General features: G+C 47.4%; 1 protein-coding gene across 1 annotated transcript in view; it reads left to right on the forward strand.

Annotated features, from left to right (window-relative positions):
• Positions 1 to 26,863, forward strand: part of atrnl1 (attractin like 1) — a 424,206-nt gene that overhangs the window by 373,906 nt on the left and 23,437 nt on the right. The window contains exon 29 of the mRNA XM_031905726.1: positions 8,668 to 8,782. Coding sequence (XP_031761586.1) covers positions 8,668 to 8,782 — 115 coding nt within the window. The remainder of the gene's footprint in view (positions 1 to 8,667; positions 8,783 to 26,863) is intronic.

A 26,863-nucleotide genomic window follows, 5' to 3' on the forward strand; every position in this document is an offset into this window, starting at 1 on the left:
TCTGTACCGAGCCGCTAATTATCATCTATGTATTGCCCAGCAGTGCCGGGGGGGTTACTGGCTTGGGGCCTGTAGCCTCGAACTATGTAACCTTGTTATGGGCTAAGGGGGCCCAGCCTGAAGGCCAGTTAGGGGGGGATTTGGGGTGAGTGCTTATTTGTGCCCTGGGTACCCCTGGAACTATAGCGGGGTGACTGTTACCCCAATGTTTCTATATATCTGTAACCTTGTTATGGGCTAAGGGGGCCCAGCCTGAAGGCCAGTTAGGGGGGATTTGGGGTGAGTGCTTATTTGTGCCCTGGGTACCCCTGGAACTATAGCAGGGTGACTGTTACCCCAATGTTTCTATATATCTGTAACCTTGTTATGGGCTAAGGGGGCCCAGCCTGAAGGCCAGTTAGGGGGGGATTTGGGGTGAGTGTTTGTGCCCTGGGTACCCCTGGAACTATAGCGGGGTGACTGTTACCCCAATGTTTCTATATATCTGTAACCTTGTTATGGGCTAAGGGGGCCCAGCCTGAAGGCCAGTTAGGGGGGGATTTGGGGTGAGTGCTTATTTGTGCCCTGGGTACCCCTGGAACTATAGCGGGGTGACTGTTACCCCAATGTTTCTATATATCTGTAACCTTGTTATGGGCTAAGGGGGCCCAGCCTGAAGGCCAGTTAGGGGGGGATTTGGGGTGAGTGCTTATTTGTGCCCTGGGTACCCCTGGAACTATAGCGGGGTGACTGTTACCCCAATGTTTCTATATATCTGTAACCTTGTTATGGGCTAAGGGGGCCCAGCCTGAAGGCCAGTTAGGGGGGGATTTGGGGTGAGTGCTTATTTGTGCCCTGGGTACCCCTGGAACTATAGTGGGGTGACTGTTACCCCAATGTTATTTAAATGTATTTAGGTGCATCTAAGTGCCCTTTACATTAAAACTCACTGTATAATGAGGAAATAGAGAAATGAGGGAATTACTGCTGTAATGGGATTTAATCTATTAAGTATCTGGCTGATGAGCCGCTGTCATTTTAATAAATATAATATCAGCCTGGCACGACCTGCAGGTTCCGTTTTGCCTGCCAAATAGTGGGTCGGGGAAGAAGACCTGAGCTACTAAATACGGCTGAATCTTCACTTCGTTCATTCTGAACTGTTAGAAATATATCTATATAGTGAGATTACTATTACAGAACCACTGTTTTGGGTTCAATTCCCAACCCTGCTGCATAAAGATTGAATTCCCTTGCTTTATTGGCCCGGGTTTCCTTATGATGTTCAGTTCTGATTGGTCGGATTCTGCTCCCATATAAAAACGCAAATCATAGTTCAGATTTGGTTCTGTGTCCGTTTTAGTATTTGGCCAAATAAAATAATTATGTATTTGGTTCATTCTCATTGGTTTTCTGCTGACAAAATATACCGGCAGGTTCATTGGTCCTATGGTTTGTGTGGGATATGGGATTGTAAGCTCCACAGGTCAGTGCTTTGTAAGCAAAGGGTTAATACAATGATATATATAAGATACATATATTACATGTATATATAGAATACAGAAGGTATAAAAGACTCTCAAGGAAACCTTTTCCATATAAACAAGGGCATTGACGAGCCAGACAGATATGTGTATATAAATAGATATAAATACAGTATATATTCACTTTATGGTGTAACTGGCGCTTTCAGTGTTTGGCTTGAATGTTCCCATGGGGATTTCCAAGTGCAGACGGATGATGCCACAATGGTGATGGCTGCCGGCTTGTGTGTTGTGACAGGCGGATAAGTCAGTCATTTTAATTGGTTCCCATTGTAGCCGGGATATTTGATCTCCTCCCCCAATGTAAATAAATAAGTGAAACGCGCCAACCTTCCCCTCTGTGCCACCGGCAGTGGAATTCCAACCATTTGCCTTTTTACAGGTGATTTATCTCTGAGGTTTGTTATTAAGTAGCGAGGCCCCTGCACTGCCGTGTCTAGACTACTGAAACCTGATAGCCAATAGCCTTGCTCCTTATCTCTCTGCTATTTACCCTCCGTACAGCTGCTCCCCATCATCTCCCCCTCCGGACATTGTCCCTATCTGGGCCTCTAGGCCTCCTATTACTGGGCCTCTAATATATCCTTCAATTATTATTATTATCATTTATTTATAAAGCGCCAACATATCCCGCAGCGCTGTACAATAAGTGGGTTACATACATTGGGCATACAGAGTAACATATAAAGCAATCAATAACCGATACAGGAGGGGAAGGGAGCCCTGCCCCAAAGAGCTTACAATCTACAAGGAGTAACATATAAAGCAATCAATAACCGATACAGGAGGGGAAGAGAGCCCTGCCCAAAAGAGCTTACACTCTACAAGGAGTAACATATAAAGCAATCAATAACCGATACAGGAGGGGAAGGGAGCCCTGCCCAAAAGAGCTTACACTCTACAAGGAGTAACATATAAAGCAATCAGTAACCGATACAGGAGGGGAAGGGAGCCCTGCCCAAAAGAGCTTACACTCTACAAGGAGTAACATATAAAGCAATCAGTAACCGATACGGGAGGGGAAGAGAGCCCTGCCCAAAAGAGCTTACACTCTACAAGGAGTAACATATAAAGCAATCAGTAACCGATACAAGAGGGGAAGGGAGCCCTGCCCAAAAGAGCTTACACTCTACAAGGAGTAACATATAAAGCAATCAATAACCGATACAGGAGGGGAAGAGAGCCCTGCCCAAAAGAGCTTACAATCTATTCCTTTGTGCAGAACCCTTGGAAAGGCCCAGAGCCATAAAAGTCTCCTTGAAGGGCCACATCTGGCTGGAGTTGGAGTCCTTTCAGGGACCCCATGGTAGAAGAGGACACACAGGAATAGGACATGTTGTGTAGATAGGGTTGGACTGGCCCACCAGGAAAAATGCCTGAGGGCCCCAGGCTTATCTGTCCATATATTTAAAATTGTCCCTTCTGGTGCAAAGAAGTCCATTCGCCCCATCAAGTGATTAGCCATGGGCAAGGGGGGCCCTAAGGTCAAGTTCTCTTGTAGCCCCCAGGTTCCCTATTCTGACACTGGGTGAAAGTTGGGTGGAATAAGATTGTTTTTGGCCCTAGTAGGGCATTGCCAGGACATAATGGGTGCTTGGCCCATTTTCCATTTGGTGCCCTGTTCTTTGGCAGAACCCACCACCCAAGGGACCTCGCCAAGGAAGGAGCCAATAGCCTGGCTCTGTTAACCTTGTACTATCAAACCCTGTCCAGTAGCTACTGGAAGAGTCAAGTGGGTGCTGATTTACTAACAAAGGTGCTACTTTGCACCCGTGCAGGTCCCACTCAGCCATTAGTCGAGATTGGAGATCGGCCTCCAACCTGAAATGAATTTGGACCGGTCACCGTGGGTCCATATGTTGGTGCAATTCAGCACCTATGTTAGTAAACCAGCACCATAAATATCACCGGTGCCTAGATAATAGGTCCCATCTTTTTGCGCAAGAGCTCACAATTACATAGAGCGCAGCATTGAGTTGGGAGAATAAGTGACAGTTTTATTTACTCTTCCCCAGCTGAATGAAGGGCACTTTGGATTAAATGTTCTGCTCTAAATGCTGAGCTGTCAGTGTCGCACACCGGGGGGCGCTCTATGGAAGTGACCGGAACCTGAAGCGTTTCAGTGTGGGAATTGGTCTCTGGGGGGGAGTCAGACAAGATAATGATGGCTGTGCGCGGCTGTAGCCGTAGGGCCGGGGTCAGACGTTCCTAAACAAGTCCTTCTTGGCCCAGAGTCATAACAAGTGGAGGTGTTAATTCTGGTTCAGGATCCAGTCTGTCAGCAAAGAAGTGGCAGTTAATTGCGCTGTCTCCCCGGCGCCGTCCCATAGCAGCTGCCCCATTTCTCTCACTACCGGACTCTTCCACTTCAGCAGTTTGTTCCAATGAAAAAAGGAACATCCTAATGCCCCCCCATGGCACTAACTGCCCAAATCATAGTCGCTATTGGTTACAGCCTCCTACCCCCATGCTGCCTGCCCCCAGTCCTGCACATTGCGGGGGGGGGCCAGAATATCAGTTAATTGAGTCCAAATATGGTGTGAGATTAACCCTTGGCAGACAGATATGTAGAGGGGCTTAAGACCTCAATTCAGTTGGTCAGAGGGATAATATGAAGATTGATGTTCGTATATTAAATAAATGACTTTTACTATTTCCTAAAGTGGGACATGGGTGCAACGAGGTGCAACAGCCGAGGGCAAACACAGGCCAATGTGGCTCTTGGCTGGATTTCGGTCCATTTTTGTCTGATACATTGGCCAAGGTTCTGTCTGTTTGGTCTGAAAATGCCCCGGCCCAGGGTACTTTTGTGGTGTCACCCTAAAGGGAGAGCGAAAAAAGGAAAAGTACAATCACTGGGGGGGAAGGGGTGCCAAATGGTGCCCCCCAAGTGATTGTAATTGCTTACCTGATACCACAGTGCTCCTGTTAGCAGAAAACTGCCCCGGCCCGGGGTACCTGCGTTATGGCTTCCTTCCGTCTTCTTCTGAGACAATTTGCAATTATTAATTATTTGTGGTTTTTAATTAGTTTCATATTTGTTCAGGAACTCTCCCATTTGGAATTTTAGCGGTTATCTGGTTGCTAGGATCCAAATGACCTTAGCAACCAGGGACTTGCCAAGGTAGAGCTGTAATGAGAGGCTGGTATATGAATAGGGGAGGGGCTGAATAGAAAGATAAGGAATAAAAAGTAACAATAACAATAAAACTGGAGCCTCACAGAGCAATAGGGTTTGGCTGCCGGGGTCAGTGACCCCCATTTGGAAGAAAAAGGCAAATAATTCAAAAACTATAAGAAATAAATAATGAAGACCAATTGAAAAGTTGCTTAGAATAGGCCATTCTATAACATACTAAAGGTACGTGCCCCCAGTGTTTAATCAACATGGAGTCGTGCGTCAGACTAAAGTGTTAATGTTAATGCCGACAATCTGTCTGCCGTCTCGTTAATTCCGGAACATTCCCCACTGTCCCTAATGCCGTCTCCTTGTCCGATGTACCGTGAGCAAATCTCGCCGCCGCCATCGCTGCTCCTAAAGTGCCGCCTGTGCGCCGAGCTGTGAAGCATGGACATGTTTGTTTGGCCGGCGAGCGAGTAAATGGCGCTAGTAACAAGCCCTACACTTCCACTCTCTTACACCTCATGTCACCCATGCTCAGCGCTCGGCCAGGTTTCCTGGAGCCTTCGTGTCACCGCGCCCCAAGGGTCCCTCGTGGTGACATTTTGCGCTGTCAGGAGCCGTCACGGCGCTTTCGCCTTCTCCTTCCGATCTCCATTCAGCTGTTATGGGAAATGACACGAATGCAAAACCCTCTCGTCCCCGCGTGGCTTTAATAACGGTGTTTAATCTGCTTTACTGCGACGCCGTCACTTGGTGATATTAATAAATGTGTCCCTATTCTATAGAACTGCGCCGCCTTCCTGCCCCCGGCACAGACATTATATAGAGCTTAATGCCCGCGCCCCACAGCTCTTCCTTTCTATGGATAAGGGATATGGGTCCCCACCCTTGCCTTGGGTGATACAGCTGATAGCCCCCCCTGTAAGCTGCCATCAGACTGTTCTAGTCCCACCCACTGCTTAAGTCACAGACTCCTTACCCCTCCCACTGTAAGCTGCCATCAGACTGTTCTAGTCTCACCCACTGCTTAAGTCACAGACTCCTTACCCCTCCCACTGTAAGCTGCCATCAGACTGTTCTAGTCCCACCCACTGCTTGAGTCACAGACTCCTTGCCCCTCCCCCTGTAAGCGTCACCAGACTGTCCTAGTCCCACCCACTGCTTGAGTCACAGACTCTGTGCCCCTCCCACTGTAAGCTGCCATTAATGTTTCCTGCAGATAGGGGGCCCCAGCCTTTGCCCTCCCCTGTGTTGGGTGCAGTCAGTTCCCCGGCAGAGAGAGACTTTCCTTATTAATTTTTCTTGTCGATCCCTGATCTGTATTCCTCCCCAATAGCAAACTTTACTTTACCCCTCTCAGAATAATTACAGTCCTGGCAAAGAGGAGGAGGAGGAGGAGAAAGATCAGTCCTTAATTTCTTCATCCAATTTCCTAATTGCTTTGTTGGCACAGACTGGGCCTCGCCCCTCGGCCCGACACTAATGTACTGCTGGGAATGAGATGCACCACTCACAGCGAGGGGACAGTGTATGAGCAGCTGCCCAAGGGGCTTCTGGGTAACCGAGTGGGACAGTATGTGCGGCCGGGGATACTCAGTACTACTGTATGTGGGGCCGGGGATACTCAGTACTACTGTATTGTGGGCCGTATACCAGTACTACTGTTGTCAGGCCGGGATACTCGTACTACTGTATTGCCGGAACTCAGTACTACTGTATGTGGGCGGATACTCTAGCTACTGTATGTGGGGCGGGGATACTCAGTACTACTGTATGTGGGCCGGGGAACTCCCGGTACTATGTATGTGCCGGCGGCGATACCCAGTACTACTGTAGTACTGATGCGTGGGCCGGGGATACTCAGTATACTGTACTACTGTGTGGGCCGGCCGGGGATACTCGGACTACTGTAATTGCGGGCCGGGGATACTCAGTACTACTGTATGTGGGGCCGGGGATACTCAGTACTACTGTATGTGGGGCCGGGGATACTCAGTACTACTGTATGTGCGGCCGGGGATACTCAGTACTACTGTATGTACTGTACTACTGTAGTGGGCCGGGGATACTCAGCTACTACTGTATGTGGGGCCGGGGATACTCAGTACTACTGTATGTGCGGCCGGGGATACTCGGTACTACTGTATGTGGGGCCGGGGATACTCAGTACTACTGTATGTGGCGGCCGGATACTCAGTACTACTGATTTGGGCCGGGGAACTCAGTACTACTGTATGTGGGGCCGGGGATACTCATACTACTGTATGTGGGCCGGGGGTTACTACTGTACTTACTGTATGTGGCGACGGGGATACTCAGTACTACTGTATGTGGGGCCGGGGATACTCAGTACTACTGTATGTGGGGCCGGGGATACTCAGTACTACTGTATGTGGGGCCGGGGATACTCGGTACTACTGTATGTGTATAAGCCGTTAGTGAAGCTGTTACAGAACATCTCATTGATTTTCATTTGTTTTTCGAACCCCTTTTTATGGAAGGAAATGATAATGCGGCGCCGCCGGTATTTCAGCCGTTAGTGCCGCTCGCGAGACAGTTATGTGTGAGACGCACATTGTAATTAGCAGCCTGACTGTATCCGACATCTCTATCCACGGCGGCGCTCTAACGCTCAGCTACTCAGTCTGACCTTCTACTCACTCAGCCCTCTCTTCCCTGCACTCCCTCTGCGCAGCTTCGTGCTACTCACGGGGTCTGTAGGGGGGCTCAACTGGGTAACACCGGTACCCAGGGGGTTAGTAGGGGGGAAAGGGCAGGGTGATAAGAGTAGGGCAAGATGGAGACAGTAGGGCAAGATGGAGTCAGTAGGACAAGATGGGGACAGTAGGGCAAGATGGAGACAGTAGGACAAGATGGAGACAGTATGGAGACAGTAGCAAGATGGAGACAGTAGCACAAGATGACGCAGAACAAGATGGAGACGTAGACAAGATGAGACAGGACAAGATGGAGACAGTAGGGCAAGATGGAGAGCATGTAGCAAGAATGGCAGCAGTAGGACAAGATGAGACATTAGAACAAGATGATACAGCAGGAACAAGATGAGACAGTAGGGCAAGATGGAGAGTAGGCAAGATGGACAGACGTGGAGACAGTTAGGACAAGATGAGACAGTAGGAAGAGTAGGAGGCAACGATGGGGACAGTAGGCAAGATGGGACAGGAGGCAAGAGGGGAGTTAGGCAAGAGGAGACAGTAAAACAAGATGGATACAGTAGACAAGCAGGAGGACAGTAGGGCAAGATGCGAGACAGTAGGCAGAGGGCATACGGGCAAGATGGACAGTAGGGCAAAGATGGAGACAGTAAGACAAGATGGAGACTAGTATGGACCAAGGATGCGAAGAGATTAGCAAGATGGAGACAGTAGGCAAGATGGAGACAGTAGGGCAGATGCGAGATAGTAGGCAATGATGGAGACAGTTAGCAAGATGGAGACAGTAGGACAAGATGGAGACAGTAGGCAAGATGAGACAGTAGGCAAGATGGAACAGTAGGCCAAGATGGAGAGCAGTAGGGTCAGGATGGATGACAGTAGGGCAGATGAGACAGTAGGGCAAGTGGAGACAGTAGGACAAGATTGGAGAAGTTAGGACAAGATGAGACAGTAGAGCAAGATGGAGACAGTAGGGTAGATGGAGACATAGGCAAAGAGGAACAGTAGTCAGGATGAGCACAGTAGGGTAAGATGGAGACAGTAGGGCAAGATGGAGACAGTAGGGTAAGATGGAGACAGTAGGGCAAGATGGAAGGTGTATGGAGACACATGGAGATGGGTTCTGGAAGTTGTAATTCAGCAACAGCTAAGGATACGGGTTGGACAGTTGTATCTTTTATATATTCTAGGTCCCAGTAAAGGGTGGATTTTCCCTATCAAGGCCCCGGGGGGGGGGGCGATTCATAAACAGTGAATCTGCCAGTTCCTTTGAACCCAGAAATTCCCCTTATTTTGTGTTTTGGTTCTATGGAAGTTTCTCTGTAACGTTCCGTTTCCCTTGCAGGGGGCCCCCAAGCCCATCGCCATTGAGCCGTGTTCTGGGAACAAAGCCGCCGTACTCACCGTCTTCCTCTGTTTGCCCAGAGGCCTGTCAGGTGTCCCTCCTCCCGGCCAATCAGGTAAGAGAGATTCCCTTATATTAGTCTGTAATTAAACAATGTGACAGCCCCCGCCTGTATGTCTAAACACAGAGACAGAATGTTTGGCAAATAATATCCAATCAAATTGTACCGTTACTGTGTATAAATATCCAGACCATGTACAATTAGTCACTTGTGTGGTCCCTACAGATCCCCAGCGCTCTAATACACCCGGCGCTCTCATACACTGTCCCCGGCGCTCTGATTCACTCTAAAACACTGTCTAATTCACTCTGATACACTGTCTAATTCACTCTCAAACACTGTCTAATTCACTCTGATACACTGTCTAATTCACTCTGATACACTGTCTAATTCACTCTCAAACACTGTCTAATTCACTCTGATACACTGTCTAATTCACTCTCAAACACTGTCTAATTCACTCTGATACACTGTCTAATTCACTCTGATACACTGTCTAATTCACTCTCAAACACTGCCTAATTCACTCTGATACACTGTCTAATTCACTCTCAAACACTGTCTAATTCACTCTCAAACACTGTCTAATTCACTCTGATACACTGTCTAATTCACTCTCAAACACTGTCTAATTCACTCTGATACACTGTCTAATTCGCTCTCAAACACTGTCTAATTCGCTCTCAAACACTGTCTTATTCGCTCTCAAACACTGTCTTATTCGCTCTCAAACACTGTCTAATTCGCTCTCAAACACTGTCTAATTCGCTCTCAAACACTGTCTAATTCACTCTCACTGTCTAATTCACTCTCACTGTCTAATTCACTCTCAGACACTGTCTAATTCACTCTCAAACACTGTCTAATTCATTCTCAAACACTGTCTAATTCACTCTCAGACACTGTCTAATTCACTCTCAAACACTGTCTAATTCACTCTCACTGTCTAATTCACTCTCACTGTCTAATTCACTCTCAAACACTGTGTAATTCACTCTCACTGTCTAATTCACTCTCACTGTCTAATTCACTCTCAAACACTGTCTAATTCACTCTCACTGTCTAATTCACTCTCACTGTCTAATTCACTCTCAGACACTGTCTAATTCACTCTCAAACACTGTCTAATTCACTCTCACTGTCTAATTCACTCTGATACACTGTCTAATTCACTCTCAAACACTGTCTAATTCACTCTGATACACTGTCTAATTCACTCTAAAACACTGTCTAATTCACTCTGATACACTGTCTAATTCACTCTCAAACACTGCCTAATTTCACTCTGATACACTGTCTAATTCACTCTAGTACACTGTCTAATTCACTCTCAAACACTGTCTAATTCACTCTAATACACTGTCTAATTCACTCTCAAACACTGTCTAATTCACTCTGATACACTGTCTAATTCACTCTGATACACTGTCTAATCACTCTCAAAACTGCCTAATTCACTCTATTACATCTGTCCTAATCACTCTCAAACACTGCTTCTAATTCACTCTGATACACTGTCTTAATTCACCTCTCAAACACTGTCTATTCTGCTCTTCAAAACACTGCTCTTATCGCTCTCACTAACACTGTCTTATTCGCCTCAAACACTGCTCTAATTCGCTTCTCCAAACCACGTCTAATTCACCTCAAACACTGCCTAATTCACTCTGAACACTGTCTAATCACTCTCAAACATCTGTCAATTCACTCTGATACACTGTCTAATTCGCTCTCAAACACGTCTTAATCCCTCTTCAAACAACTTCTATTCGCTCTCAAACACTCTGTCTTATTCGCCTTCCAAAGCACTGTTCTAATTCGCTCTCAACCACTGTTCTAAATTCGACCTCTCAAACACTGTCTAATTCACTTCTCACTGCTCTAATTCACTCTCACTGTCTAATCACTCTCAACACTTGTCTAAATTTCACTCTCAAACCACTGTCTAATTCATTCTCAAACACTGTCTAATTCACTTCTCACTGTCTAATTCACTGCTCAGACACTGTTCTAATCACTCTCAAAACACTGTCTAATTCACTCTCACTGTAATTCACTCTTCACTGTCTATTCACTCTCAAAACACTGCTGTAATTCACTCTCACTGTCTAATTCACTTCACTGTCTAATTCACTACTCAAACATGTCTAATTTCACTCTCACTGTCTAAATTCACTCTCACTGCTCTAATTCACTTCCAAACACTGTCTAATTCACTCTCACTGTCTAATTCACTCTCACTGTCTAATTCACTCTCAGACACTGTCTAATTCACTCTCAAACACTGTCTAATTCACTCTCACTGTCTAATTCACTCTGATACACTGTCTAATTCACTCTCAGACACTGTCTAATTCACTCTCAAACACTGTCTAATTCACTCTCAGACACTGTCTAATTCACTCTCAGACACTGTCTAATTCGCTCTCAAACACTGTCTAATTCACTCTCATACACTGTCTAATTCACTCTCAAACACTGTCTAATTCACTCTCAAACACTGTCTAATTCACTCTCAGACACTGTCTAATTCACTCTCAAACACTGTCTAATTCACTCTCAAACACTGTCTAATTCACTCTCAGACACTGTCTAATTCGCTCTCAAACACTGTCTAATTCGCTCTCAAACACTGTCTAATTCGCTCTCAAACACTGTCTAATTCGCTCTCAAACACTGTCTAATTCGCTCTCAAACACTGTCTAATTCGCTCTCAAACACGGTTCTCAGAAGCTTCATTTTGGGGAAAAAATCCATTTTCTTTGTAAATACGAGAGGCGCGGTGGAGCCGAGCGAATCCGGGGAGCGCGGGATTGGCTCGTGCTGAGCAGATATAAAAGCACATTATGAAATACAGAGAGTTTGTAATCATTCAGTTATTGGCAATAACGCCGGTAATTCTGTTCATGATTCTCTCTGCCTCTCACGTATTTACCGTATTTGCGCCCACGCTGGGGAGACGCACAAACATCGCTCATCCAGTCTGGGGCCCCCGGGGGCTGCCGAGTTTTCTGGGGTTCATTGAGCAGCGGCGCTAGCGGCGGGCAAACGGATTTGTTACCAACGGCGAATAAATTCACCCTCGGCGCCGCGGCGCTCGCAGATACTCTCACCAGGTTCATGTGAGGTTCTGTGTGAAGTTAAAATACAGGTATAGGACCCGTTATCCAGAATGCCTCGGACCTTAAGTCTACTAAAAAATCAATACTTGGGATCAAGTACAGGTACTTTTTATATTACAGAGAAAAGGGAATCATTTAACCATTAAATAAACAATAGGGCTGTTCTTGCCCCAATAAGTAGGTAATTATATCTTAGTTGGGATCAAGTACAGGTACTGTTTATTATTACAGAGAAAAGGGAATCATTTAACCATGAAATAAACCCAATTACGGGCTGTTCTGCCCCAGGGGGTAATTATATCTTAGTTGGATCAAGTTACACTACTGTTTTATTATTACAAGAAAAACGGGAATTCATTTAAAAAACCCATTAAAAAATTAAAACCCAATAGGCTGTTCTGCCCCCAATAATGGGTAATTATATCTTAGTGGGATCAAGTACAGGTACTGTTTTATTATTACAGAGAAAAGGGCAATCATTTAACCATGAAATAAACCCAATAGGGCTGTTCTGCCCCAATAAGGGGTAAATTATATCTTAGTTGGGATCAAGTACAGGTACTGTTTTATTATTACAGAGAAAAGGGAATCATTTAACCATTAAATAAACCCAATAGGGCTGTTTCTGCCCCAATAAGGGGTAATTATATCTTAGTTGGGATCAAGTACAGGTACTGTTTTATTATTACAGAGAAAAGGGAATCATTTAACCATTAAATAAACCCAATAGGGCTGTTCTCCCCCAATAAGGGGTAATTATATCTTAGTTGGGATCAAAAGTACAGGTACTGTTTTATTATTACAGAGAAAAGGGAATCATTAACATTAAATAAACCCAATAGGCTGTTCTGCCCCAATAAGGTAATATATCTTAGTTGGGATCAAGTACAGGTACTTTTATTATTACAGAGAAGAAGGGAATCATTTAACCATGAAATAAACCAATAGGGCTGTTCTGCCCCCCATAAGGGTAATTATATCTTAGTTGGGATTCAAGTACAGGTACTGTGTTTATTATTACAGAGAAAAAGAATCATTTAACCATTAAATAAACCCAATAGGCTGTTCTCCCCCAATAAGGGTAATTTAATCTTTAGTTTCGGATCAAACAGTACTGTTTATTATACAGAGAAAAGGGAATCATTTAACATTAAATAAACCCAATAGGGCTGTTCTGCCCCAATAAGGGTAATTATATCTTAGTTGGGATCAAGTACAGGTACTGTTTTATTATTACAGGAAAAGGGAATCATTTAACCATTAAATAAACCCAAATAGGGCTGTTCTGCCCCAATAAGGGTGAATTATATCTTAGTGGGATCAAGTACAGGTACTGTTTTATTATTACAGAGAAAAGGGAATCATTTAACCATTAAATAAACCCAATAGGGCTGTTCTGCCCCCAATAAGGGGTAATTATATCTTAGTTGGGATCAAGTACAGTACTTTTTATTATTACAGAGAAAAGGGAAATCATTTTAACATGTTAAATAAACCCAATAGCTGTTCTGCCTCCCAATAAGGGGTAATATATCTTAGTTGGATAAGTACAGTACTGTTTTTATTATTACAGAGAAAAGGGAATCATTTAACCATTAAATAAACCCAATAGGGCTGTTCTGCCCCCAATAAGGGGTAATTATATCTTAGTTGGGATCAAGTACAGGTACTGTTTTATTATTACAGAGAAAAGGGAATCATTTAACCATCGGCCCTTTAAGATCCAATAGAGGTGCCCTGTACCCCCGAGGGGGGGGGGTGCAGTTACACGGCACGGGGGGGGGGCATATTTTATTCTGTCTGTACAAGGGCGAGTATGGATGGGCAGGAACCAGGCCAGTTCATCATCTCTTGGCTTCTGATGACATCCATCTGTTTATTTACGGAGCCATTACAGGCTTTATTGAGTTAGCCGGCCGCGGGGATGACAAATTAGCTTATCATATGCTGCTAAATCTCCCCCTCACATCTGCTCGCTTTGTCGGGTTGTGTCACGGCCCCTGATGTCGCACAAATTCGCCCGTACGGACCCCCCCCATCCCGCCGACGCTTTGTTCCATTTCTGGGCCATTTCGGGCTACAAAAACGCTCTGCGTGATGCGTCGGCGGCTTCTTTCACTGTGGCAAAGTCGCCAATATCCTCCCCTCCGCCATTATTCTGTTGGATCGGCCGGACGGCGCTTTTGTTTCAATTGACCTTCGGAGAAGGCAGAATGGAATCTGAGAACTGCCGGCAGCTCGGAGCTTGTAATGACTCGCAATCCGGAGCTAATTACCGTCAATGGGAAACACTCGCGGCAAACAAAGGAAAAAGCCTATTGAGCAGCCAATAAACACATGGTCGGGGTTCTGTCCGTGTTAATTTCTCTGTTCTTTCAATTGGGTCATTTCTAACTGGTTTATTTACTGACACTGCGGCAAATTGCACTCACTTTGTCACCCCGACACGTCCATTTGCACAACATCATCTTTAGTAAGGGACTGGGGGATAGCAGGGATAAGTAGGAGAGGATGAGCCTAAGTAGCCCTGGGGATATAGCCTAGGAAGGGGACTGGGCTGGATGGGATAGCAGGGTATAGTAGGGAGAGATGGTGCCTATAGTAGCATGGGGGGATAATAGCCTCTGGGAAGGGACTGGGGCTGTGGGATAGCAGGTATTAGTAGGGAGAGATGGTGCCTATAGTAGCAGTGGGGGATAATAGCCTCTGGGAAGGGACTGGGGCTGTGGGATAGCAGGTATAGTAGGAGAGATGGTGCCTATAGTAGCAGTGGGGATAATAGCCTCTGGGAAGGGACTGGGGCTGTGGGATTAGCAGGTATAGTAGGGAGAGATGGTGCCTATAGTAGCCAGTGGGGGGATAATAGCCTCTGGGAAGGGACTGGGGCTGTGGGATAGCAGGTATAGTAGGGAGAGATGGTGCCTATAGTAGCAGTGGGGGGATAATAGCCTCTGGGAAGGGACTGGGGCTGTGTGGATAGCAGTATAGTAGGGAGAGATGGTGCCCTATAGTAGCAGTGGGGGAATAATAGCCTCTGGGAAGAGGACTGGGGCTGTGGGATAGCAGGTATAGTAGGGAGAGATGGTGCCTATAGTAGCAGTGGGGGGATAATAGCCTCTGGGAAGGGACTGGGGCTGTGGGATAGCAGGTATAGTAGGAGAGATGGTGCCTATAGTAGCAGTGGGGGATATAGCCTCTGGGAAGGGACTGGGCTGTGGGATAGCAGGTATTAGTAGGGAGAGATGGTGCCTATAGTAGCAGTGGGAAATAGCCTCTGGAAGGACTGGGGCTGTGGGATAGCAGGTATAGTAGGGAGAGATGGTGCCTATAGTAGCAGTGGGGATTAATAGCCTCTGGGAAGGACTGCTGGGGGATAGCAGGTATAGTAGGGAGAGATGGTGCCTATAGTAGCAGTGGGGGATAATAGCCTCTGGGAAGGGACTGGGGCTGTGGGATAGCAGGTATAGTAGGGAGAGATGGTGCCTATAGTAGCAGTGGGGATAATAGCCTCTGGGAAGGGACTGGGGCTGTGGGATAGCAGGTATAGTAGGGAGAGATGGTGCCTATAGTAGCAGTGGGGATAATAGCCTCTGGGAAGGGACTGGGGCTGTGGGATAGCAGGTATAGTAGGGAGAGATGGTGCCTATAGTAGCAGTGGGGGGATAATAGCCTCTGGGAAGGGACTGGGGCTTATTCCGGTGCAGGAAACACAAGACAATTGCAGTACAGGCAGCGGCAGGGATTGTCGGGACGCAGAACAAAGTTAGTTAAGATCTGTGCGATTTCTCAGGACTTGAAAGGGAATAATTCATGATTTGTTGTGATTTGAAGGTTCTTGGGTCGGGGATAGAAGTCTCGGGACTCGGGAACAGATGAGCGAATCCGTGTATTTGAGGGACTGATGGCGTCTCGCAGTTTATAGGGAAGCCAATTGTTTCTTGCCGCTTTTAAGCTGAGAGAAGAGCGAAACAAAGAGAATAATCTGAAGTCTGTGATATGGAAATGCCCAGAGCTGAGTGAGCCCCCCCCCACCCGGTGCCCATAGATAAGGAACACTGACGCAGTGGGAGGGGCATAGACCCTGTCATTATGTATTGTAATGCGCTTGGCTGGGAACCCCCAATCTACAGCCAAAGAAAAAAACTGTTTAGTATGTTATAGAATGTCCAATTCTGAGCAACTTTTCAATTGGTCTTTATTATTTATTTGTTATAGTTTTTGAATTATTTCCCTTTCTCTTCTGACTCTTTCAGCTTTCAAATGGGGGTCACTGACCCCGGCAGCCAAACCCTATTGCTCTGTGAGGCTCCAGTTTTATTGTTATTGTTACTTTTTATTCCTTATCTTTATATTCAGCCCCTCGCCTATTCATATATCAGTCTCTCTTCCAAACCACTCCCTTGTTGCTAAGGTAACTTGGACCCTAGCAACCAAATAACTGCTTAAACTCCAAACTGGAGAGATCCTGAACTTAAAATGAAATAACTAAAAAACTACAAAGAATAAAAAATAACGACCAATAGCAAATTGTATCAGAATATTACACCTCTATTTGCCTCCATATAAGCCTGGCCCCCCGAATTGGTAATTAAATACCGGCTTTTCGGTGGGGGAATAGGATTTGGTGTCTCACTGGGAAGGGGAAATGGGTGGGGCATAGTCGGGGCAATCATTTTGGGAGCGTGAAGCCTCAGAGATTGCCGAGTTTCACATTACCCTGGACCTGGAGAGCTCGGGGTGTGCCCCCCATTATGGATGAGAATCTGGGTGCATTCAGCTGAATGAGGGCCCATTGGACGGTGCCGAGGAGCGAGAGGAAGAGACAGTTGCTGCAATTGTATCTGATGAGATTCCCGTCAGATTGTCGCCCGGGCATTGTGTCGCAGAACAGAGACCCAAACGCTTTCAGCCCCTTCCCGCCCCCCCCACATTACATTCAGCGGAGACGCACAATTGGCACAATCATCCGAGTTTTCTTTTCCGCTTTATAAGCCACATAAACGTTACCTGCTTTGGAAATGCCACACAAAACAAATACACACTTTACTTTTATGTCTTTGTAAAAGCTTGTAAAAAGCCCCGGCGCATCTCCAGATGTTGGCAATAAACGGAGAAAGTGGCACAAAAACCCACCCCATCTGTGCCGAGGCGCTGCCCTCCCCTTGTGCGCAAGGAACGTGAAGAACCCGGTGCCAGACTGCAGCCAGGAGAGACCTATTGTCTCTAAAGGTGGCCATACATGGGCTGAATGGATCAAGTAAAGGTGGCCATACATGGGCTGAATGGATCAAGTAAAGGAGGCCATACATGGGCTGAATGGATCAAGTAAAGGCGGCCATACATGGGCTGAATGGATCAAGTAAAGGCGGCCATACATGGGCTGAATGGATCAAGTAAAGGAGGCCATACATGGGCTGAATGGATCAAGTAAAGGAGGCCATACATGGGCTGAATGGATCAAGTAAAGGAGGCCATACATGGGCTGAATGGATCAAGTAAAGGAGGCCATACATGGGCTGAATGGATCAAGTAAAGGAGGCCATACATGGGCTGAATGGATCAAGTAAAGGCGGCCATACATGGGCATGAATGGATCAAGTAAAGGAGGCCATAATGGGCTGAATGGATCAAGTAAGGCGGCCATACATGGGCTGAATGGATCAAGTAAAGGAGGCCATACATGGGCTGAATGGATCAAGTAAAGGAGGCCATACATGGGCTGAATGGATCAAGTAAAGGCGGCCATACATGGGCTGAATGGATCAAGTAAAGGCGCCATACATGGGCCGAATGGATCAAGTAAAGGTGGCCATACATGGGCTGAATGGATCAAGTAAAGGCGGCCATACATGGGCTGAATGGATCAAGTAAAGGAGGCCATACATGGGCCAAATGGATCAAGTAAAGGTAGGCCATACATGGGCTGAATGGATCAAGTAAAAGGTGGACCATACATGGGCTGAATGGATCAAGTAAAGGCGGCCATACATGGGCTGAATGGATCAAGTAAGGAGGCCATACATGGGCTGAATGGATCAAGTAAAGGTAGCCATACATGGGCTGAAATGGATCAAGTAACGGCGCCATACATGGGCCGAATGGATCAAGTAAAGGTGGCCATACATGGGCTGAATGGATCAAGTAAAGGCGGCCATACATGGGCTGAATGGATCAAGTAAAGGAGGCACCCCCCCCCCCCCCCCTTACAGGGGCTGAATGGATCAAGTAAAGGCGGCCATACATGGGCTGAATGGATCAAGAGGTGGCCATACATGGGCTGATGGATCAAGTAACGGCGCCATACATGGGCCGAATGGATCAAGTAAAGGAGGCCATACATGGGCTGAATGGATCAAGTAAAGGCGGCATACATGGGCTGAGGATCAAGTAAAGGAGGCCATACATGGGCTGAATGGATCAAGTAAAGGAGGCCATACATGGGCTGAATGGATCAAGTAAAGGAGGCCATACATGGGCTGAATGGATCAAGTAAAGGAGGCCATACGGCTGAATGGATCAAGTAAAGGCGGCCATACATGGGCTGAATGGATCAAGTAACGGCGCCATACATGGGCCGAATGGATCAAGTAAAGGAGGCCATACATGGGCTGAATGGATCAAGTAAAGGCGGCCATACATGGGCTGAATGGATCAAGTAACGGCGCCATACATGGGCCGAACTGGATCAAGTAAAGGTGGCCATACATGGGCTGAATGGATCAAGTAAAGGCGGCCATACATGGGCTGAATGGATCAAGTAAAGGGAGGCCATACATGGGCTGAATGGATCAAGTAAAGGAGGCCATACATGGCTAGAATGGATCAAGTAAAGGCGGCCATACATGGGCTGAATGGATCAAGTAAAGGCGCCATACATGGGACCGAATGGATCAAGTAAAGGTGGCCATACATGGGCTGAATGGATCAAGTAAAGGCGGCCATACATGGGCTGAATGGATCAAGTAAAAGGTGGCTTACATGGGCTGAATGGATCAAGTAAAGGTGGGCCATACATGGCTGAATGGATCAAGTAAAGGAGGCCATACATGGGCTGAATGGATCAAGTAAAGGAGGCCATACATGGGCTGAATGGATCAAGTAAAGGTGCCATACATGGGCTGAAAGATCAAGTAAGCGGCCATACATGGGCTGAATGGATCAAGTAAAGGAGGCCATACATGGGCTGAATGGATCAAGTAAAGGCGGCCATACATGGGCTGAATGGATAAAGTAAAGGAGGCCATACATGGGCTGAATGGATCAGGTAAAGGAGGCCAGACATGGGCTGAATGGATCAAGTAAAGGAGGCCATACATGGGCTGAATGGATCAAGTAAGCTGGCCATACATGGGCTGAATGGATCAAGTAAAGGAGGCCATACATGGGCTGAATGGATCAAGTAAAGGAGGCCATACATGGGCTGAATGGATCAAGTAAATTGTGGCCATACATGGGCTGAATGGATCAAGTAAAGGGGGCCATACATGGGCTGAATGGATCAAGTAAGGCGGGCCATACATGGGCTGAATGGATCAAGTAAAGGAGGCCATACATGGGCTGAATGGATCAAGTAAAGGAGGCCATACATGGGCTGAATGGATCAAGTAAAGGTGGCCATACATGGGCTGAATGGATCAAATAAAGGCGGCCATACATGGGCTGAATCGACCAAGTAAAGGCGGCCATACATGGGCTGAATGGATCAAGTAAAGGCGGCCATACATGGGCTGAATGGATCAAGTAAAGGCGGCCATACATGGGCTGAATGGATCAAGTAAAGGCGGCCATACACAGGCCAATAACAGCTGCTGACTTGGCCCCTCCAGACCTAGTTGGAAGTTTATCTGCCAGATGTAGGACTGCATGGACACGTTGATGACGTTCTCTGTAGCCCCACGGTATGCGGATAAGCCCAGTTTGGCTCAGTGAGTTGGTGGCACAGAAATCTGTTTATTTGAGGAGGTTGCCAAACGAGGGGATCTCACAGTGCCAGCCTTAGCCGGATCATAGTGCCATAGACAGGAGAAGGGAAAGGGAGATTAAGGGATTAGCAATACCTTACCCAACTGGCCTTCAAGCTGGGATACCATGAGTATCTAAGGGAGCAATAGGCATTTGTTCCAAGTCTGGAGCCCCCGACTAAAGGCAAGTGGTGGGATTTTTCTAAATCCTGGATTTAGTTTATCTTTATCAGCAAATAGAATAACTATGGAAGTGGGAAAGAGAGAATATGAAGAAGAGTAAAGAGTAAGGGTGGGGAGAGTACAAACAGGAGGATGGGAGTGGGGTTGGAAATAAAAGAGGATACAATTGGAATAAATAGAGAAGGTGAATAAAGAAGGGAGAAGAGAGAGCCCCTAACTGTGGGACCCCAGCACCCCTAACTGTGGGACCCCAGCACCCCTAACTGGTGGGACCCAGCACCCCTACTTGTGGGACCCAGCACCCGACACTGTGGGACCCCAGCACTGCCTTAACTGTGGGACCATCACCCTTTAAACTGTGGACTCCCAGCGACCCCTAACTGTGGGACCCCAGCACCCCTAACTGTGGGACCCCAGCACCCCTAACTGTGGGACCCCAGCACCCCTAACTGTGGGACCCCAGCACCCCTAACTGTGGGACCCCAGCACCCCTAACTGTGGGACCCCGCACTCCTAACTAGTGGACCCAGCACCTAACTGTGGGGACCCCCGCACCTAATGTCGGGACCCCCAGCACCGCCTAACTGTGGGACCCAGCACTCTAACTGTGCGGACCCCGCTCACCCCGTAAACTGCTGCGGACCCAGCACCCCAACACCAAGGCCGCCTCCTGTTATCCAGGGGGAAGCCAGATATCCCCCATTCAAACTGAGAGGCCGGGATGAGGGAAACATAAGGCCGGAACCTCGAAGTCTCCATTCAGCGACAGCAGCAGCAGAGAAATAATGGGAAGACGGAGCAGTAAATCCTGCAGAACAGTGATTAGCAGAGCAGATTGCTCTCCGTGCGTTAATCAGGGACCCCCCTGTGCATAGCAACGCACCGCTGGTCCCCCCTCCAGCACTCAGCAGCGCCAACATCTTCTATACAGGAGGGGGTGCAATTAATCACCCGACAAGCTCAGCACTTTATTAGCCGTGTTTGGATAATGTTATGGGTTTTTGTCCCCAGGTCACGTACAGACATCCATTCACTAACTGCACCTTTATGTTCCTCACATCGGATCCTTTCAGGGAAGCCATATATCAAGGCTGGATGAATATGGATGGATTCTGCCTCCTAAAATCTTGTAGGCTCTGTCCTTGCATCTGTTCTTCCCATATCGGCCCATTAGGGCTGGAAGGTCAGACCTGCATGTAAAGTCACTGCCAGGGGGTTATACTGGTTTGGGGGGTAAGCAGTATGTGGCATTCTGGGTAGGAAAAGGCTGCAAAGGGGTTTATGTGTTTCTGTAAACACGAAACATCTGTAGGGGTATCCTGCCTGCCCAGGGGCCCCACAAATAGGGGAGTAACGCACAACAGATAATGTAGGGACAAGAAAGATGTGAGAGTACTGGACAAGTAACAGCATATAATGGTGACAGATAGGTAACGATTTTGAGACAGTAGGGCAAGATGGAGACAGATAGGACAAGATGAGACGTTAGGACAAGATGGAGACAGAGTAGGCACAGATGGAAGACAACTAGGGCAAGATCGGCAGACCAGCTCTAGGGCAAAGATCTGGAGGGCAGTAGGGCAAGATGAAGACCAGTAGGCAAGATGGAGGACAGTAGGGCAGATGGAGGAAGATAGCGGACAAGAATGGAAGACAGAGGGAGATGGCAGACAGTAGGGCAAGATGGACAGATAGGCAGATGAGACAGATAGGGCACGATGGAGACAAGCATAGGCCAAGATGGAGACAGCTGAGCAAGATGGAAGACAGCTAGGCAAGATGAAGACAAGTAGAGCAAGATGGAGACAGCTAGAGAGATGGAAGGGACAGTAGGGCAACGATGAGGACAGTAGGGCAAGATGGAAGACAGTAATCGGGCAAATGGAGACAGTAGAGCAAGATGGAGACAGATAGCGGCAAGATGGGAGACAGTGACGGCAAAGATTGGAGACAGTAGGGCACAGATGAAGACAGGATAGGGCAGATGGAGACAGTTAGTAGGGAAGATGGAAGACAGTAGGCAAGATGGAGACAGTAGGGCAAGATGAGGACAGGTAGGCAACGATGGAGACAGTAGGCAAGATTGAAGAGCAGGGTAGGGCAAAGATTAGACAGTAGCGCAAGATGGAGGACAGTAGGGCCAGATGGAGGGACAGTAGGGCAGGATCGAGACCAGCCTGGGCAGATGGAGACAGTAGGCAAGGTGGAGACAGTGCAGCAAGATGGAGACAGGTAGGCAAGATGGAGACAGTAGGCAAGATGGAACAGTTAGGGCAAGATGAAGACAGTAGGGGCAAGATGGGACGACGTAGGGCAGATGGAGACAGGATGGACAGTGGAGAAAAGTATGCAAGAATTGGAGACAGTAGCCAAGATGAGACAGGTTAGGGCAAGGATGGAGACAGTAGGCAGATGCGAAACAATAGGGCAGATGGGGACAGTTAGGGACAAGCATGGAGACAGTAGACAAGATGGAGACAGTAGGGCAAGATGGAGACAGTAGGGCAAGATGGAGACAGTAGGGCAAGATGGAAACAGTAGGGCAAGATGGGGACAGTAGGACAAGATGGAGACAGTAGGACAAGATGGAGACAGTAGGGCAACATGGAGACAGTAGGGCAAGATGGCAGACATGTGTTCCCCAAAGTTCCATAGCTAAAAGCTCTTTGTAGGGGTTTCCAAATAGTGGTGAATGTCCTGCCCCCCATACATAGTGGGTCCATGCACTGCAGACATTGTAGAGAGGGAAGAGTGTAACAGAACAAGGGCAGGATTGATTATAAGGTGGTGACAGCAAGTAATATTAGTGACAGTAGTGCAAGAAGGTGACAGTTAGGTAAGGTGTGACAGTTATGGCGCTATGCTGACAGCTGTAAGATGACAGCAAATAAAAATGAAGACAGGTGACATCAGGGCGAGATGGTAACTGTCACTTTCCAAACCTTGAGATATCAGATTTGTTTTCTTTTATTCAAAGCTGTCTTTTTGTTTGGTCAAAGGGAAGGTGACTGTTCTGAGCCCCATAAATAGAGGGACCTGATGCTACAGGAGGGAAGGAGTATCTGGGGTATCGGGTATCTCGGGGGAGCAAGGTGACTACAGTAGGAATATGATGGGAAAAGTGGAACAGAACGGCAACAATAGAATTAAATAAGTGGGCAGGGTGGTGCCAGAGCAAGATGGCAACACTCCCAGTGGCCCCCAATCTGCATTCAAGTACAGCAAACTCCGAGCCCTGATTGGTCAGTCTGCCCAGACCCCGACTTCTCATTGAGTGCATAATGAGAGCGTCTTGTCGCCGCTCCGTAGCCGCCGGGTCGTGCCGCGCAGTAAAATAAATATAATAACATAAAGATTCTTTTCTCTCCCAGTAACATCCTATCGATTAACGAGAGCCGAGTAGCGGAAATCCACCATAAAATATGATTTATTGCGGCAATAAAACTAATAACAGGAGCCGTTACGGCTTCATCGCGGGTTTGTCGGTAGAAAGCGGCGGCTCTAACGGCGGAGGAATTACGGCGCGGTTTATTCACCTCCCATATTCACAATGGGTTTCAGTTAAATATCCCGGCGTTTGCCCTTCGGATCCGAACAACTGGAGGCATCTGGGCAAGGAAAAAGTAATTGCCCCTCAGTTTTACCCCCCCGTGCCCTTTCCATTGCCAAAGTTTGGGAATAACAGGCCCAGTGTCGCCCCCAGTGTCTCATTGGCCTGGGATGCCTGGGGCCCCTCACCTTACACCCCAGGGCAGGGATCCCCAACCTTTTATACCCGTGAGCCACAGTCAAATGGAAAAGGGAATCCAACAACAACATGGAGAAGGTTCCTGGGGGTGCAATAAGAGCTATAATGGCGCTTTGGCAGCCCCTATGTGACTGGGCAGCCTATAGAAGCTCTAGTTTGGGCTTATACACTGGACGGTTTTATGCAATCAACACTGCCTCCAAAGCCAAGAAATTTAAAAAGATAGAGAACTAGCTTTTGAGGCCCCTGGAGCAAATCAAGGGGTTGGTGAAGCAACATGGTTGCCCCCGAGCCACTGGTTGGGGATCATGCCCTAGGGCCGACGCCTTCTCTCCCATTCAGCCCCCTTTTCTTCCCTTTTGTTCCATACAAAAATTAAGGAATGGAGGACATGAGGAATGTCTCCATTTGTGACTACTGTCTCATTTGCCTACTGTCTCCATCTCTGACCCTACGTGTCTCCATCTTTGCACCTACTGTCTCCCATTCTTTGCCCTAGCTGTCTCCATCTTGCCCTACTGTCTCCATCTTGTCATACTGTCTCCATCTTAGCTCTACCTTCTCGCATCTTGCACCTTACTGTCTCCACTACTTGCCCTACTGTTCCATTTGTCCTACTGTCTCCATCTTGCCCTACTGTCTCCATCTTGCCCTACTGCTCTCCATCTTGTGCCACTACTGTCTCCATCTTGCCCCACTGTCTCATTTGATCCTACTGTCTCCATCTTGCCCTACTGTTCTCCATTCTTGTCCGCTTACTTGTCTCCATCTTTGCCCGTACGTGCTCACATCTTGCCCTACTGTCTCGCATCTTGGCCCTACTGTCTCCCTCTTGTCCTACTGTCTCCATTTGCCCACTGTCTCCATCTTGCTCCCTACTTCTCCCATCTTGCCCTCTGTCTCACATCTATGTCCTACTGTCTCCATCTTGTTCCTACTGTCTCCAAGTCTTGCCCTACTGTCTCCATCTTGCCCTACTGTCTCCATCTTCTGCCCTACTGTCTCCGATCTTGCCTTACTGTCCTCCATTCTTTGCCTACTGTCTCCAATCTATGCCTACTGTCTCCCATTTGCTCCTATGTCCTCCATCTTCTTGCCCTACTGTCTCCTTCTTGCCCACTGTCTCCATCTGCCCTACTGTCTCCATACTTGTCCAACTGTCTCCATCTTGACCCTACTGTCACCACTTGCCCTCACGTCTCCACTCTATTGACTTACTTGTCTCATCTTGCCCCCTGATCTCCATTCTGGCCCACTGTCTCACATCTTGCCCCACTGTCATCCATCTTGCGCCCGACTGTCTCCATCTTGCCCACTGTATCCATTCTTGCCCTTACTGTCTTCCATCTTGCCCTACTGTCATCTATCTTGCCCTACTGTCTCCATCTTGCCCTACTGTCTCCATCTTGTCCTACTGATCTCTCATTTGCCTACTGTCTCCATCTGTGCCCACTGTCTCCATCTTGCCCTACTGTTCTCATCTTGCCCCACTGTCTCCATCTTGCCCCACTGTCTCCATCTTGCCCCACTGTCTCCCATCTCTGCCCCCACTGTTCTCCTCTTGCCCCACTGTCATCCATCTTGCCCCACTGGTCTCCATCTTTGCCCTACTGTCTCTATCTTGCCCTACTGCCTCCATCTTGCCCTACTGTCTCCATCTTGCCCTATGTCTCGCATCTTGCCCTACTGTCTCCATCTTGCCCTACTGTCTCCATCTTTGCCCTGCTGTCTCCATCTTGCCTACTGTCTCCATCTTGCCCTACTGTCTCCATCTTGCCTTCCAGAAAACACCTTCCAAGGCCGGGACCGAATTTACAAATTTCCGGGCAATGTAGTTGCTGGTAAGTTTGTAATACCCTTAAGATTGGCCCCTGGTTGCCCCCGATCCGCAAAGGAAGAATTGAACTACAATTTCTGCCCATAACTGGAGCTTCTTCAAAGTAAAGGGGAGGTTCACCTTCAAAATTAACTTCTAGTATATTATAGAATGGGTAACTGCTTTGTTGCTAGGGGAATTTGAACCCTAGCAACCAGATAGCTGCTAAAATTCCAAACTGGGGAGCTGCTAAGCAAATAGCGTAATAATTCAAAAAACACCCATAATAAAAAATGAAGACCAATTGCATTGTTAAATACAAGGGAATTTCTGGGTAATTTTATATTTCATTAATGCTTATGAATTATTTGTGTCACATGTGGAAAACAATTGCCGGGGGGCGAGTGCAGGTCGGGTGGGGCTCGCTGCAGCACATCCAGTAATTATAGGTCTATTAACCTTCCCTGACCAGCGAATTGAATTTTCACCTTTTGGGAGTTTCCATGGCAACAAAATCACCCTCGCAAGTTCTCGCCCCCGGGCCGCGCCATTGTTTTTCGTGACATTTGTAGTTTTTTAGAAAAGGACACGATCAACGGCAAAATATCAATAATTATCCGAATTTCCGCGCCGCCATCGCTACTGGATCCGCCGCCGCCGCCCAAGGGCAAACGATATGGGGGCCAAGCGATTTCCTATCATTATTAGGCCTTCAGGTGAATGAGCCCCTCGCCCAGTTTTATTGGTTAATGGGAATATATCATTTGCTGCTGGGAACCAGTCCCGGGAGTGAGTGGGAATTTGGCCGAAATCCCAGCGCTTTTTGGAAGATCCGTATATTTTATATGAAGCAAATCCAACCCTTTAAAGGAGGACTTGAGCCAAATACTTGAACAAATACAGCGTTGCCCCTCCCACCAATTCCCACAATGCATTGCATTAGAGTCCTGCGCGGAACCAATTTTTGAAACCCCACCCTAGGGCGGCCATCACTGCCGGCTTGTCTCCATAGCAGGGGGTGGGGGGATCAGTGATGTCATGGGGGGGTGAGGCTATGATGTGGCAATCAGTTGAATTTGGATTCAGTCTCAGCGAGTCCTGCCCAGTCTTCCTAATTTGATAAAGGCAGTTTTGACCCGTAGAGCCCCTCCGAAAACTGGCGTCAGCCCCACCCAGGGGGCTGTTAGTATTTAGGGCTTGTTAGTTATTAGGGCTAGTTCATATTAGGGGTGCTGTTAAGTATTAAGGGGCTGGTAGATATTAGCGCGGTGTTAGTATTTAGGGGCATGTTAGTATTAGGGTGGC

This window comes from Xenopus tropicalis, chromosome 7 (assembly GCF_000004195.4).
Source record: "Xenopus tropicalis strain Nigerian chromosome 7, UCB_Xtro_10.0, whole genome shotgun sequence".
Classification (NCBI taxonomy): Eukaryota; Metazoa; Chordata; class Amphibia; order Anura; family Pipidae; genus Xenopus; species Xenopus tropicalis.